This window comes from Lissotriton vulgaris, chromosome 2_1 (genome assembly GCF_964263255.1).
Source record: "Lissotriton vulgaris chromosome 2_1, aLisVul1.2, whole genome shotgun sequence".
Taxonomy (NCBI): Eukaryota; Metazoa; Chordata; class Amphibia; order Caudata; family Salamandridae; genus Lissotriton; species Lissotriton vulgaris.
The window spans coordinates 1,840,349,700-1,840,365,104 of record NC_141687.1 but is presented as its reverse complement, the minus strand read 5'-3'; the positions used below and the strand labels follow the sequence as shown (position 1 = coordinate 1,840,365,104).

General features: G+C 44.8%; 2 protein-coding genes across 6 annotated transcripts in view; one reads left to right on the top strand and one right to left on the bottom strand.

The window, feature by feature from the left end:
- The window catches only part of LCTL (lactase like), a 160,214-nt gene extending 152,526 nt beyond the window's left edge, over positions 1-7,688 (top strand). The window contains exons 15-16 of one of the 4 annotated variants that reach the window (XM_086958000.1): positions 5,516-5,560; positions 7,552-7,688. In XM_086958000.1, the coding sequence (XP_086814126.1) occupies positions 5,516-5,560; positions 7,552-7,667 (161 nt within the window). In that variant the 3' untranslated portion in view covers positions 7,668-7,688. The remainder of the gene's footprint in view (positions 1-5,515; positions 5,561-7,551) is intronic. The other 3 variants (XM_086958002.1, XM_086958001.1, XM_086958003.1) reach the window with 3 other exon arrangements.
- The window catches only part of ZWILCH (zwilch kinetochore protein), a 405,441-nt gene continuing 397,231 nt past the window's right edge, over positions 7,196-15,405 (bottom strand). For both annotated transcript variants that reach the window (XM_086957998.1, XM_086957999.1), the window contains one exon: positions 7,196-7,736. The gene's annotated coding sequence lies outside the window, so the exon portion shown is untranslated. The remainder of the gene's footprint in view (positions 7,737-15,405) is intronic.

The following is a 15,405-nucleotide window of genomic DNA, read 5'->3' as shown; positions in this document are numbered from 1 at the left end:
GGACCACTAAACTTTAAGGTTTAGGATGCAGAATAAGAAAATCAGAGTTACCAAGCAACGGTCTATGGCATCTGACGACCTGTCAGTTGACTGGTGAGCAAGAACAAGGTTTAGACCAAGTGCCTAAGAAGATGTCAGAGCTTTGCAGAGCAGTAAAAAGGGCTCAGAAGAAAATGACTCAGGCAGCAGAACTTCAGGAGGTACGTTTGTTTTAACCTCAACAGAAGGAAGTTTTAAATCCAGGACCTAGGAAGCACATTAGATAACTACAGCAAAGGAAGCACTGGTAGCCCACGAGGGGAAATCAACGCTGTCAAGGTGAAATATTCAGCCCACCAGCCTCCTGTAAATCCATATATAAACGGTCATCATGATAATGTGAAGGTAAATCATCCACATCATCTAGCCCCTCATCTCCAAGTGGCGACGAACTGTGGTCAGAGCCTGAACCGAAAAGCTGCTGGAGCAACTAAGGGTGGCTCCTTGGTAAGTGAAGTGTTTTGTCGCTGGAGTGGAGTCAGAGAGCAACCTCTGTTGGGGTTGAGACTAATTTGGATGCGAGTTAGACTCTGGTATCTGCAGCAGATCCTCCTCTGGCGATGTTGGGACCTGCTTCGACAAGAAGGGACTAGCTAAAATCTTGAAGCTGGAATGAAGTAAACACCAGAGTTGGTGTAGAACCGAAGCCGGGTTCCAAGGGTTCACACGGCACAGAGGAAATCGCCGCTGACTATAACCCGACTGGATGCCTCTACGAATCCTTGAGGCCCGAAGGTGCACCAGAGGGAGCCATGAGTGCTAAAAACATCCAGCATGGCCATGGATGGAAGTTACTTTGTCACTTGGAATACATTTAGCCAAAAATATTGTCTGTCAGGTCTAGAAAACAGCATCCTACACATATCAACCACATACTTAGGATTTAACTCAAACTGTACTTTTTGCAGATACTTCAATCAGAATGTGTCTCTAAAGCACAAAAGGTGCACTTTTTATCCCAAAAGCTAGCACAACATATTTCGGTCACTGGAATAAAACCATGCAGATAACGTATGAGAACCAGGAAGGACTGCTTTAGATGCCTCCTTGTTCAGAGCTGTTTGAGTCATAAACAGCTCCCTACTGAAAAGTAGTACCACAGGCCACATGTAATGCAGTACCTACTCACACCCAGGTCATTAAGGGTATGGTGTGCTTCAAAACTGGGATTTGAAAACAAAAAAGATTCCCTAAAAATATGACAAGGAAAAAGAAAGAAAAATAATTATGGATCATGTCTTTATTTTCAGCCTTTTTTTACCACCTTTAGCCAACAGTGCTACTAATCATGGGGATAATATACATGCCACAGAGATATGACTAGATTGCAACCTGCTGAAGTCTTGTGTTAAAAGGGATTGTGAGCGAAGCAGTCACGAAAACTTTTTAATTTTCGACAGGATGAGGTTTCCAAACTGGTGACAAGATGTATTAACCTATACAATTTAGTAGTTCAGTTTTTGAATACTTAGACCCCCCCAAAACCTTTCTGTAGTCCCTTTGCCAAAACTTGAAAGCCTGACTATTTTTTTATTTTTAGGAAGAAACAAGTGATTAAGTTGCTCCTGATGCAGTATAATCGCCCAATGACGCAACCAGAACAATGATTTGCTTTTTAACCCCTTCGAAGCTAATGACGAGCTGGGCTCGTCATGGAGCTTCCTGCCCTGTGCGGATGACAAGGGTAACTCGTCATATAGGATGGGTTTTCCAAATTCTCAGCGCAGAACGGGAAAACCCTTAGCAGCGAAGGTGTTAATTGAACCTTGGCATATTGCTTCCTACCTCCTAGAATAGCTGGAAAATGTACTTCCTAAAGGCTGCTGCGGAACTGCTCGGGAATCAGGCACTTATCCTTAAAGATCTAGGGAGGCTGAGAGGGATGAAGTATCCAAACCTTCATGTTGAGAAATTAAGCTCTCCCAGATAGGACTACACCTCCTTCGCTACAACAGACACTAGGCCATGAAACAAGCTTAGGATGATGAGAAGAGCAACAAGGATAATTTGGAAAGAGATTCTCTGAAATATATGCTGGACCTTAGACAGAATAGTGTAAGTGTATACAGGAACTTTTCCAAGAACCTATAGGTGTACGCCTGGCGCTCATACGGTCTCTGGAAGTTTGTTGAGTTGTACGTTTGAGATTAGTTAATCTACTAGGTGGGCAGATGCTAAAGATCGTTCATAATAACACATCTACGATACGAGTTTTTCCCTAGCGTATATCACATATATATTTACTGTTGTGTTGCCTACAAACATTAGCACTTTCTTTCATCAAATGAATTGAACAAAGGCCTTTAAATAGTTGTGAGCTTGAACGCATTACAACTGGAAGGCCAGTGGTCAACAAACCATAGATATCAAACAGAAAGCTCCAAGAGGCTTAATATTTGTGGTTTATTGGTGGCAAATCATATTCTGAGGTGGGCAATTTTAAACTAGTTTTGGTGTCCTTTTGAAGATTTAAACTACACGAGTCTGCTATAGTATGTTCCCCTGGCCGCTGGGTAACCCACAGTAAAGCCAGTATTTGGATCCAGAGGTATAAGGCTTACAATACCAACTCTGTGGGCTTCCCATTTCAGCAGCCTCATGCTGCAGGAGGTAGGCTGAACTGCATGGAAGGAGGAGTCGGACAGATTTTTTCAGGCTGATACTACGACATGGAACTAAGCTCTGCAACAGCCCCCCCCCCCCCAAAAAAAAGATACAAATTTAGAACCACAAATGGATTGAGACCGAACTGCTTACCCACAACCCAAGGCAGGGCACATGCTCACTCTTTTGTTTCCACAAATTAGCAGCTCCACACCTAGGCGAGGCGGACTCAGTGCCACATTACAGCACTGGGCATGATCTTCAAGCACAGCCGAAAAGTAGGACTCGGCCCAACTGTTTTAAGAGAAAGTGTTTGGTTCCTAGAAGGCCATCAACTTCTAGATGTTTGATGCTCCTTTCCTGGATCTTCCCAACCAAATCCAGTCTAAACAAATATTCAGGTACCGGCAGAAAACAATCATGCTACTAGGTAATTGCCTAATCCCCAGAGTTACTTGCTCAGGGTAACTGAAGATGGTTTTCGGACTGGATGCTCCATGGACCAAATGGCAGAAAAGGAGCTTGGTACCATGCATGGTTTCCAAGCCACCATACTCACCCCCCTTGAACGCAGTGCCTATAACCAAAATACAAATGCCTCTTGCAGAATAGAGGGACTTAATCTGCATGAACACCATCCAGTGTTTCAGTGGATTGCAGCACACAAAGCCTAGGGGTGAACATATGTCTGCTCCCCCAAACAATAACAGCGGCCCTCAAGAAGAGCTATTGCAAACAGCAAGTAACACAATGTACCTGGTGGTAAATCAGAAAGGTGTGGAATAGGTTACCCGAGCTAAATACGAGGAAGGTACCAGATCAAAAAAATGGAGAAACATTCTGTGAATTACTATGTAAAGATCCCTGCGGAGAACATCAGTGAGCACAATAGAAGAATATTTGGAACTACATGGGCTGTTTGAATGAAAGGAACTGGTGAGGGTACGGAACCATAAGGGGAAAGGGACACAGCATGTACAACACCCTCACATGTGTGGTAGCAATCGCCTAAAACCCTACTTGACATCTTAAGAAACAGTTTCCAGCGCTACCACTTGTTAAGCTGGTATCAACATGTATTTCATTTGTAGAAGCAAAGAGACATGAAGGTTGCATCCTCCAGATTAGTCGAAGGATATCAATGAGGACCAGACCGTGGCGCAATATTGTGGAATCCCTGGGAAAAAAAGACCCACAAGGGAGCTGGTGAATGTGGGTCACCTAAATGTCCAAAACTAAGTGGTCAAGAGAATGTAACTTTGCTTACTGGGAAAATAGGGCATCACACACTAACAGGAAGAATCAGTGGTCCAAACACTGAAATGGGAATCCCAGGGCAGTGAACAGGCCCACAGCTCTACCATGGTCATGTCTCTTGCATTTGTGATGCAGAGGTCTGTCTATCGGCTGGACAGGACCTCTGTGCTCTTGACCAGGAGCAACAAACCGTTCTAGATTTATTGCAAGTAGCAGTATATATTACCTCATCTTTACAGAGAACACAGAGGACGAAGAAATATTAGTGTGTGACCTTCACAGCTGAGCAAGGATGAGGTTTCTGTCTCGCCTCTGCCCTAAACGCTTTCTGGAGTGAGATACTGATGCCAAGCAATGCCAATCCTTAGCGTGATTTTGGTGATCATGATAACTTAATGAAGAGATCACATTATGGTGCCTTCTGGGTGGCTGTTAGTATAAACAGTATTAAGGTACTGATGCACACAGTAATTGTATCATAAGACTAAGCTCAGTATGGATGTTGGCTGTGGTACCTCTGGATTGTCACAGAGTAAATTATGTAGGAGACAACAGAGTTTTCCCCAGTAATAGGAGTCTAGAGCACCATAATATTTCACCAAGTAAACTGAATTGTCTTCTACTGTCCTCAGCACTCCTCTGTCACCTAAAAGGCTAGAGCAGGCCGAAGGTCAGCATACTCAGATGCAACCCCTGGTGAGACCAAGTAAAATCTGGAAAGAGGAAACTGACCAAAGCTATTGCCTTTCATACTAAAGACCAAAAGAGAACACTTTTTCCCACAATAGTTCTATACAGTAGTGCAGGAAAGATCTGAAAGTAATTAAAAATGCAGTGCCTGTGGGGATTTGCAACAGGATCTGAACTCCATATTGGAGGCCGAGCAGAAGCTTGGAGCCTAGCCATACTCTTCTTAAAGAGGAAGAGCATAACTAGGAAGAGGGCCTGGGAAGCAAACGTAATCGCAGCACATGAAAGAGAAATGTGATGTAATCTCAACACAAGTAAGAGAAATATGATGCTTTGTAAGACACCCCTAACAAGAGAAGAGTAAGAATCAAAACCAAAAACTGAGAAAAGCAATGTAAGGGTAGCTGGAGACACGAATGATAGTTCCCCCCAAAAATTCTCTCAGGACGCGTTTAATCCATATTATCAGACAATATAATGACTGTGACTCTATAGTGTTTCATGTTGCACACTCTTCATTCTGTAGAAGTGCATATCTATTAACATTATGGGCTTTGCTATGGCCTCTGTTGAATCGTTGGTACTCATAACCCAGGCCAAATACAGCAGTCTTACTGCAGCCTTATTTTAAATAAAATATCACAAAGGAAGGAAGACTTGCACAGTTTAGAGTCACAAAAGTAACACGATTGCCTGCACAAGCTCTGTGACCATAGGACATTCATTTAGCGGAGACTCACTTTTCTAGCCAGCTCTTTATTTTCCTAGCTAGTATAAGAGTGCTCAAAAGTGTGATTCTGGGTGGTGGTGTTTGGGCATCTGCACATGCAGTGCAGTGCTCAAAGGGGTAGGGGTGTGCTTAATCTGTCGGAAGTCTACATATCCTTATGACAATTTTTCTTCATTTTTCTTTCTTGAAAATCAGAGGAACAGCGGAACACTGCTGCTAACATTCTGAGGCTAATACATGGTAAGCACTGCCTTGACACCCTTTGAGCACTGACATGGTTTTTTCCTCAAGAGTTTTTTGGACCAGGGTAAATATGTAACTGTTCTTACATCTGAGTTAAGAGCCCAAACAACGCACAGAGTAGGACCATCACTTTCATGCAGCAGCGCCACACTGAGCGGTTTCATGGAGGTTGGATAACTTGTTGCAAGAGGCTCCACTAGCTAAAAAGTCTACGCATATCTGACAAATATGTGCAAAGCTCACTGAGCGTTAGACTAACCTGTGAATAGGACATGAACATTCTTAACAGGACATAAAAGAAATAGGACAATGAGTTTCAATCTCTCCTAGCACAAGATGTGGCTGGGTGGAACCAGTAAACATAAGTGCTAAACCTGGTTTCCCACTTGACACAATTGTGTGATTCAAACTTAAAATGAACATTTTGAACACCATCTGATCTGTGTGCAGCCATTTTCATGGGAGATACAACTTCCAGTTACTCCTACTGAGATTTCATTAGTACCACTGGCATTAGATTTATCTTTGGACAGGAATCCATGCCAATAATTGCATAACAAGGTCAACAAACATAGATATCAAGGTTTTATCAATCAGTTTTAACGGGTTTAGTATAACTTCCTAAAAAATGCCTCAGAATAGATAAAACTATTTTATCATGCCAATATCAAGCAATATGTTTCTGTATATCATTAATCAATTCTGAGCCCAAAAATAATGTTTTCAAGTCTACAGGGAGATAAAGAATGTGCTAAAAATCCCAAAGGTTGAATCACGTGTTTGTTCTATAACAGAACTTCATTTAGTTGGCGTGGTTCCCGACCACTGTACTGTCTCGTATATAATAAGTGTATGTCTCAGTTCGATCACAAAGTGTTTCTATCCAAGTTCAACAAGGTCGAAGATAAACACTTGCTTCGTCTTTCTGTATTACTAAATACGTAAAGGATTGTCCCCAGACCTGTCTAATCTTCTATCTCACTTCATTTCTGCATTAATGAAAGTAAATACCCAAACATAGCTATCCATTCCATCTCACTGTACAGAGTAAAAGCATTTCTGGCACTGTACAACACTGCATGAACAGAGAAGTGCTCCAGACATTTATATTCTTTTATCTCAGGATATTATCCCTTGGCAGAAAGAATATATCCCTTCAATCTGACAATACCCCCCAGTTTTTCTATGCTTATTCATCAATGTCTAAGATAAACCCTGACCCCCTATTTTGCATCAATGTATGGTATAGAGATCATCCAATCATATCTTTCTATTTATAGGTTGCACTTTAACACTGCACACAAGAAGCACTCGTATCCCTTTCATCGCCTCAATCCAGGGTAAAGGATTAGCACCAAGAAACTAGCACACACTCACTCTCACCTCATTGTATTATTACAGGGGAGAAAAACAACCGCAAGCATATCTGCCCTTCATCTCACTGCAGCAGGCTTTTCTACTCAATATATCTTACTAGAAACTGAGGCTGACTGTTCCACACAGTGAAGCAAGGGGAGTTGATTGGTTCGGTCTTAGGACACAAGGTAGTAAATGTGAGTCAAGGGGAGTACCATGAACACAGTAGCATCAGTGCAAGACTTCTTTGCACCCCACAAAAAATAAGACACGGGATCTATAAAGCAATGACTTGTGCATTTATTTTACAACTGACTCTAGAAAAGCTTTTAGTGCTCACATTCGGCAGAGGGAGGGCAGAGATAGACTGGTGTGCTGTAAAATTGTGAGAATACTCTTGACAACACTGGGGCCTGGGAAGCTTTAATCTCACTCCTCCACAACCCTACTGGCCTGTGCAGGCTAATCACTGCCCTAGAGCTCAGTCCAACCCTGAAGGAGGGAGATTCACCACAGTTTGAACGAGTGACCTTCTAGTAAACATGGCATCCGATTTTCACTTGAAGCATATGTGCAAGACGCAAGATGCCACAGGTTTGCCTGGCTCACTGCTGTGTCTTTTTCCATTTCAGATCCTCTGGCTAGCCATATGGAAATGGTGACTGAGATTGTAGTGCCCACAGTTTTTACTCTCTGCATCCTCCTCAGTGCTGTGCTCCTCATGTTCCTGCTACGCCGGCAGAGCTGAATGGAGGCGCTGTATCTTCACGGAGAGACCTATTCCATCCGGACCCCCTCCTCATCCTCAAAACTTTCACTGCAGATGAAAAGAAACAGTCCTGTCAGAATTATTTTAATGGCTTTGGTTCTTTACACTACTCTACCCTGAACATTGGACACCAGGCAGCAAAAGTGTCTCCAACAAGTAGACTTGGAGCATAGCATCATCATCAGAAATGCAAAATAATGTAATAATGTTGTTTTTAGATATAAAATGTGTCAAACAGCTGCAACTAGAAAAAGACTTTCATAATTTCGTTTTTCATTTATTAAAACGGCACAGAGTTCAATGCATTTATTTAAAAAACGAAATAAACTAGTTCCAAAAAGTTGTCGGTTTAGTCTTTATCAAAATCAGTGAAGGCTTTTTGATATCATCAAAGGTGCATAGCAGACTGAAAATACTATGTTGAATGGCAAAAATGATGTTCACTTAGCACAAGAAGAGAACATATTTTCCTTAACCTTGCCAGAGAGGGTTGCATTTGAAAAGTCGATTTAGAGAAAAATTTGTAAATAAAAATCGTAAACTCAAAATGAAGGTAAAATGTTAAAAGTAAAACATATTTTTTTTAAAGGTTGTGAAAGCTTCACCAAACGTATTTCTCTCTAAGAGTAAACACTAAGGGCCTAATTAAAATGTCAGTCCGCTGATCTGAGGCTTTCCGACCGACACTGTAGGTTTAAAGTCCGACCACCGTATTATGATGACAGCGGACGGAGTTTAAGCCGGCCGGGGAATCCGACCAAGTTCTGACGGACTCAAGGAGCCCATTGGGAAGGCCTCATAATCCCTTAAGGATGCTGTGTTCGCCCTCGGAATTATGATGTTGGTTTCTGACAGCCAATCCATGTTGAACTTTCCGACATGGGTTGGCTGACGAAAACTGACATTGGGGCACTGGGCCAAATGCGAAGGGCCAGGAGGGAATCATCCATTTTCAATGGGAGCTTATTCTGCAGGCGTTTTTCAAACAACCCTGCACCATGAGGGGTCTGCCACACGGTGCAGTGATGTTTGGAAACGTCAATTTTTCAATGGGAACTTATTCTGTAGGCGTTTTCTGCCCGCCGCAAAAGCTGCCATAAAAAACGGTTGTTTTCGGCAGCAGTGTGTGCAGTCGCATCCAAATGATGCTGTCAAAACCGCCAAACTGAGGTCGGGCGGTTCCCATTCCACAACGGCGTTTGCCCGACATCGTAATCAAGGCCTATGTGCAATTAAAGGCTAGAAAATATTTAAAGGCGGCTACAAAAGTAGTAGGACAGAATATGGCCGTGAATAGGTTGAGTGAGGCAGGCATGAAAAGAACAGGGCAGCACAGAGAAAGCTGGTATACCTGCTTGAGAGAAACATGCATTAGCAAAGGCAACAGGTCTCAAATTTGAGACCTATGGTTTTGCCAATGGTTGTTGACGATGCTGTACAGCGTCGCCAATACTGTATAGCGTGGTGGAAGAAAATAAAATATGCAATAACATGGCCATGTCAGTTTGTAGTGCCTATAAAATAACGTGACCACATTTACTTCTTTTTATTTATTGATCTAAAAAAAGTAGTGCAGTCACCCCCCCCCCGCCCCATCGAGGTCCGTTGGAGGGAGCAACAGAAGGCGAGGGAAGAACCCAAAGGAGAGCAACACAGTGGCATAGGGAGAAGCACACAGATGAGAGAGCAACACAAAGAGGGCAGAGAAGCGCCTGGCAAGAGAGAGTAACTTGGAGAGGGGTTTAGTCTATGTCTATGTGGGTATATTAATAAAGCGCACTGTTACTCGACAGAATGTCCTGGTGCTAGACTGAAAGGTAGCAGTGTGGAAATAACCTAGGGGCAGGAGAACAACCATGTTTTCATTTTTTTGCGAAACAAGAGTGTGGATTCAATGCTTCTCAAATGAAGCTGCATTTTGTTCCAGTGAAACAGTCCCAGGTAGCAGAGGGACTTACCTCCTAACCTGGATTTTTTGACACAGGGAACATTAGCCAACTGCTGGTCCGCAGAACGCAAATTTCTACAAGGAGAGTAAAAGGAAATTCTATGTTTAAACTAGTTAGGACCGGCCCGGAATAGTGCCTTCTGTGTGACAAGGAAAGTTTTAAAAATTATTCTTTTCCTTACAGGCAGCCAATGCAGGCTCCTCAGAAGGTGTGACATCCGCACGTTTCAGGGGAGCTCGAAGATGATGCGGGTTGCAGCCTTCTGGACCAGCTACAGCCTGTGTAACAGAAAGCCAGGCATCCCTAGGTAAAGACCATTCCCATAATCCAGCCTTGATATAATCAAAACCTGGACCACCTGTTGTCTAGCAGCGGTGGATAAAAGGAACAACATTTCCGTAAAAGGTGCAGCAGGGAGAAGCTGGCGCCAACCACCGCATTAACCTGGGCATACAATAGCAGCTGATTTTCCACTGTAAACCCCAGGTTTTTCACCACCTGGTTATTCGATGCAGTGGCAGGAGCGTCCACTGGCCAAAAAAAGTGTAAAGGAATCTCAGACGCTTTACCAAAGAAGAGCAATTCTGTCTTACCAGCATTGCACTTCAACTGGTTAGCGGCCAGCCAACCAAACACCGCAGCTTTAGTGAATCAAATGGACAGGACAGGAACACTGGCGATGGTGATGGGGAGAGAAATGCCCCGGCGAGAGAAAGCAATGTGAAGGTTGGGGGGAGCCGCCTGGGTGAAAGACAGTAATATGATGCACAGGGTGGGGATGGTTGGGGGAGTGCACAAGGGGCACAGCTGAAAAACATGCATTCACATGGTGTTCTTAAGCTAAAAGACAAAAATCGTTTGGTAAAACTCACCCGTGGAAGCTATAAAAGCCAGCCAATCAGAGAGATGGTAAAAACTAAAAAGGCTATGCTCCAGGGGAGGGACGATAGAAGTTGCAAGGAAGAAAGCCATTGAATAAGAGGCACGCAAAGAAGTGACAAAGCCACACAATGGAAATGGGCGGTCTAGGTGCCCAGGCAAGCCCACAATCGATATTTTGCAACCAGACAGCTGAGCTGTATGGTATGTTCAGCCTAAAAGTGAACAGGGGCAGGTACAAACCTGCAGCACACCAGGAATCATAAAGAAGAATACAAAGGAGGCAGATGTGAAATGCCTCAGACTGCAAGCGAAATGGGTTACGCCCCTGAAATATAAAAATAAAATAAAGTAGGGTACAAATACAGAGCACCTGCGTTGGGGACAAATCCAAGAGATGAGGGATAGAAAGGAAGAAGAGAGGAGTCCTTTGAGCACAATTCTGAGTGAGGAAAAGGCAATATATTTTAAACGATACACACTTACAACAAAAACAGAACAAGCCGATTATGTCAACATCATTTAGTTGATTTTTTGTGCTATTCATTGTGGGATAATGTAATGTTGCATACATTAGCCAGATGTCACCTGCATCAGATGTAGTGAGGAAAGCACTTTTCAAAATTGTATGTCACATAGAACGCGCCACACTCAGAATGGACGTTGTGGGTCCATTCATAAAGATTCTTGGAAATCTGAGTACCTGTTAGACCTGGCATCTTTGGTGTGGTTTACTCCGTCTTTATGCCTCTGCTTCCTGTATTTTTGACGCTGTGCTGGATTTCGTTTTTGCTGGTTTAGATGCTTTGGGCACTTTGCCACTGCTGATCAGTGTCAAAGCGCAAGTGCTCCCTGTGTAAATTGTTCTTGAAATTGGTTATCCATGATTGGCATATTTTTATCACCAAGAAGTCCCTAGAAAAGTGCACTGAGTGTGCCAGGGCTGGTGATACAAATGCTACTAGTGGGCCTGCAGCACTGATTGTGCCACTCACATGAATAGCCCTAAAATGGTGTCTCAGGCCTGACCCCGCAGTGCCTGTGTGCAATCTGTGAACTGCCATGTCCTCCTAGTCAGTGTCCCCACTGACCAGGCCTGACCCTTGCCTTTCTGTACACATTGGTCACCCCAATGGAAGGTCTACGGTACCCTTTTGGGCAGGGTGCAGTGTATGTGAAAGGTAGAGCATGTACTAGTGTAGGTGACATGCTCTGGTAGTTAATGAAAGCCATTTTCGTTTTTCACTATTGTAAAGCTTTCTTGCCCATAGGTTATCATGGGGAACGCTGGCTACAGTGGCTACCAGCATATCTTCCCATAGGAGCAAGATAGGACATAAAAGTCTGGTATCCCTGAACTCAGATTTTAATAACACATCTTTTAAGAAAGGTGGTTTTTAAATCCTGTGTTTGAGAACAGCACTTTTAGAAAGTTGTTTTTCTCTTGTCTGACCTTTCTGTGTTCCTTGGCCTGTTTGTGAATTGACTGCCTGGTTTGAGAGTGACAGGGGCTGGGGAGCCCCGAGGAGGCTGGCTGAGTCAGCCCTAGGCTGAATGACTGCATCTGCATCTTGAGTGGTGGGAGGGGATAGCACCTGGGCCTGAATAGGGCTGTGCCTGCCTTCCACAATGCTGGCTCCACCTCCTGCTGGGCGGCTGACGACCCTGTCCCTCTTTCGGAAAGGACAGGAGAAGCCAGGAAACCAAAGTGCTCAAGGAACACCCAGAACTGGTTCAGACCGGGCTCAGAGCCCTCCTGCACAAAGTGAACAAAGAGTTTTAGGGGTATAAGTACAGGACCCCTGACTACAGATAATTAGATCATCCTGGAATCAAGAAGGAACCTCTGCCAAGGAGAAAGCTGAAACTGAAGAAGGACGACTGTCCTGCTGTTGCTCTGCTGGACTGACCTGCTGTTGCTCTGCTGCCAAGGAGAGGGGAAGGACTTTACTTTATGCTGTGTCCCCTCAAATGAAGGAATTTCCAAGGGCTTGAAGAAGAGCTGGCTCCCTGTTAATAAGTACCAGGAACAAAAGGACTTCACCCCCAGCTTCCCTGAACGCTGCTGAGAGAGTTCTGTCCTTCCTGGAATGCTTGGCCCATGTGTGGTGCCTCTGGAAGTTGTACCTGTGTTGGGAAGCTGGAAACCAAGATTTAAAGAACTTTCTGCAAAGTTTATCGCATCGCTCGCTTGCGGAGCGTATCCCCGTCAGTGCGAGGAAATTCCCGCGAGCTACAAAGGCCGAGATCGTCGCAGCGCCTGTTACTGCTGCCAGAGACGTTGCACCCTTCGTTTACGGGATGCACAAGTCCGATGCGGGAAGATTACCATCACTGCGAGTATCGTCACAGAGCCGGTCGTCACACCGCTTGCTTGCGGACCGCATCACGTCGCTGCGAGAGTCGACGCAGAGCAATCGCATCGAGGGGCTGCGAAAGTACAAGATCGACGCGGAGCCACGCATCGTCGCCGCACCGGAGATCGTCGTCGCCCCGAAGATCGTCGCATCGTACCTTTTGCGAGCCACTTCCACCAAAACCTGTTCACCGGCATCCACGCAAGGTATCGCATCCCTCCCCGTACAGACCGGAGTCACCGCAACACGCCCGCTACATCAAACAGGGTTGTCGCATCGCCTCCTTAGGGTCTCAGGAGTGACGCATCACTTGCTTTTCAACGCTACAGCTTTCATTTGGAACTTTTGTCCCATCTAAAGGTACTGTTGGCTAAAACGTGACGCACCTGTGGATTATTTTAACGCAACTTTAAGAACTCTTTTGAAACCATATTCTTGAACTGTGTATGTTGGATTTTTGTTGTTTTGGTCTTGTGTAGTTTAGATTAAAATACCTTTATTTTTCTAAACTGTTGTGGTCAGTTTGTGGTGTTTTCACTGTGTCACTGTGAGTGTTGGTACAAATACTTTGCACATTGCCTTCAATAAGCCTGACGGCCCGTGCCAAGCTACCAAGGGAGTGAGGAGGGGCTATCTGAAGAGTGTTTCCTCCTTACCCTGACTAGAAGCAAGGGTCCCTATTTGGTCAGTGGTACCTACCTCTGCCAACTAGTGACCCCCAGTTCTAACTGTACCTTATTGTAGGTACAATTTAGGCTTAAGAGTATGTGTCATTTAATCACTTTTATTAACTCATACTTTTTGTGGAGTTACAGAAGCATAATAAAGTAATAACTTTCTCAATCGTAATTCGAGTCCCTGCTCTTTCCTCCTTCAGAACTGGCTGGGAATTGTCTGTGGAGGAATACAGGCCCAGAACAAACTTCCACAAAAACATATCACTTTGAAAATTTAGCTACCCTCGATGCATTGGTGTGTAAGCCCTTCAATCTACCCAGGTATCCTCTCCACCATACCTAGTTGCTAGTACCTAGTTCCAATATGTTCTTCTTAGTCACAAGATTTTAGCATTGAATCAACAAATTGAGGGAATGGATGGGATTTAATAAAGGAAGGATAGAAAGGCTTAAGAATACCACAATCCCAATAAAGAAAATTTCCCAAAGGAGGGACCAGGGAGACAACATAAGCCTGTCTTATTTTCAAGTCAACACACAGTGCAGAAGAAGCACAAATAAAGGAAGGCTTGCAACAAAAAGCATGAGGACCGGCAATGTTGAGGTCTTACAGATATCCGCAGTGAGAACATGAGTTTGAAAAATCAAGTCTAGGCGGAGCCACAAAATGAGAGCATCCTCGCATTGAAGGAAGGGACAATCCAAAGCACCTTGTCCTTGTGGAAGACAATGAAAGGCAAGTCAGTTAAAAAAAAATGCGAAACTCACTCCCTTTTCTGGCAGAAATGAGAACTCCAAAGAAAACCGTCCTCCATGTTAACTAATGTATGTCAGGAGCCTGTGGGTTCTAATGGGTCATTCATAACCGAATCCCACTCTGGCGCAGATGGCCAGCTGAAACATTGCCAAAATAGTGCTTCACTACTTCATTTTTCAAAAAGATTTTTCTGCAATAATGAGTCTCGAGTAAGAGTACAAAGCAGCTAGTAAGCTTCAAACATCCTATTCGGGGTTTGCTCGGTCACCACAATAAGAGATTACTACGGTAGACTTAACCAAGATATTACAACCAATGTTCCCTCTAATTATTTTCCTCTGTGTGCGGCAGTGGAGGGTCTCTGTGCGCTGCAACCATGGCTATGTGCGCCAGGAACCGAACCTCGCGTGTCTGCGGCGCCAAATGCCACTCGTTTTTGGTGCCCTCCTGCCCTCTGCCCCACTCGCTTTTGTTGCCCTTCTGCCCTCTGCCCCACTCACTTTTGGTGCCCTTCTGCCCTCTGTCCCACTCGTTTTTTGGTGCCCTCCTGCCCTCTTTCCCACTTGCTTTTGGTGCCCTCCTGCCCTCTGCCCCACTCGCTTTTGGTGCCTTTCTGCCCTATGCCCCACTCGCTTTTGGTGCCCTCCTGCCCTCTGCCCCACTCGCTTTTGGTGCCCTCCGGCCCTCTGTCCCACTCGCTTTTGGTGCCCTCCTGCCCTCTGTCCCACTCGCTTTTGGTACCCTTCTGCCCTCTGCCCCACTCGTTTTTGGTGCCCTCCTGCCCTCTGTCCCACTCGCTTTTGGTGCCCTCCTGCCCTCTGCCCCACTCGCTTTTGGTGCCCTTCTGCCCTCTGCCCCACTCGTTTTTGGTGCCCTCCTTCCCTCTGCCCCACTCGCTTTTGGTGCCCTCCTGTCCTCTGCCCCACTCGCTTTTGGTGCCCTCCTGCCCTCTGCCCCACTTGCTTTTGGTTAGCGCATTTCAACCGGATAACTCAGGCGACAGACCGGCAGAACATTTAATATTACTACTCAATGGACTCGTGTTCAGTTAGTTGACTTGAACAAACTCTGAAGGATGTCAGGCAGAGTTGGAAGCCC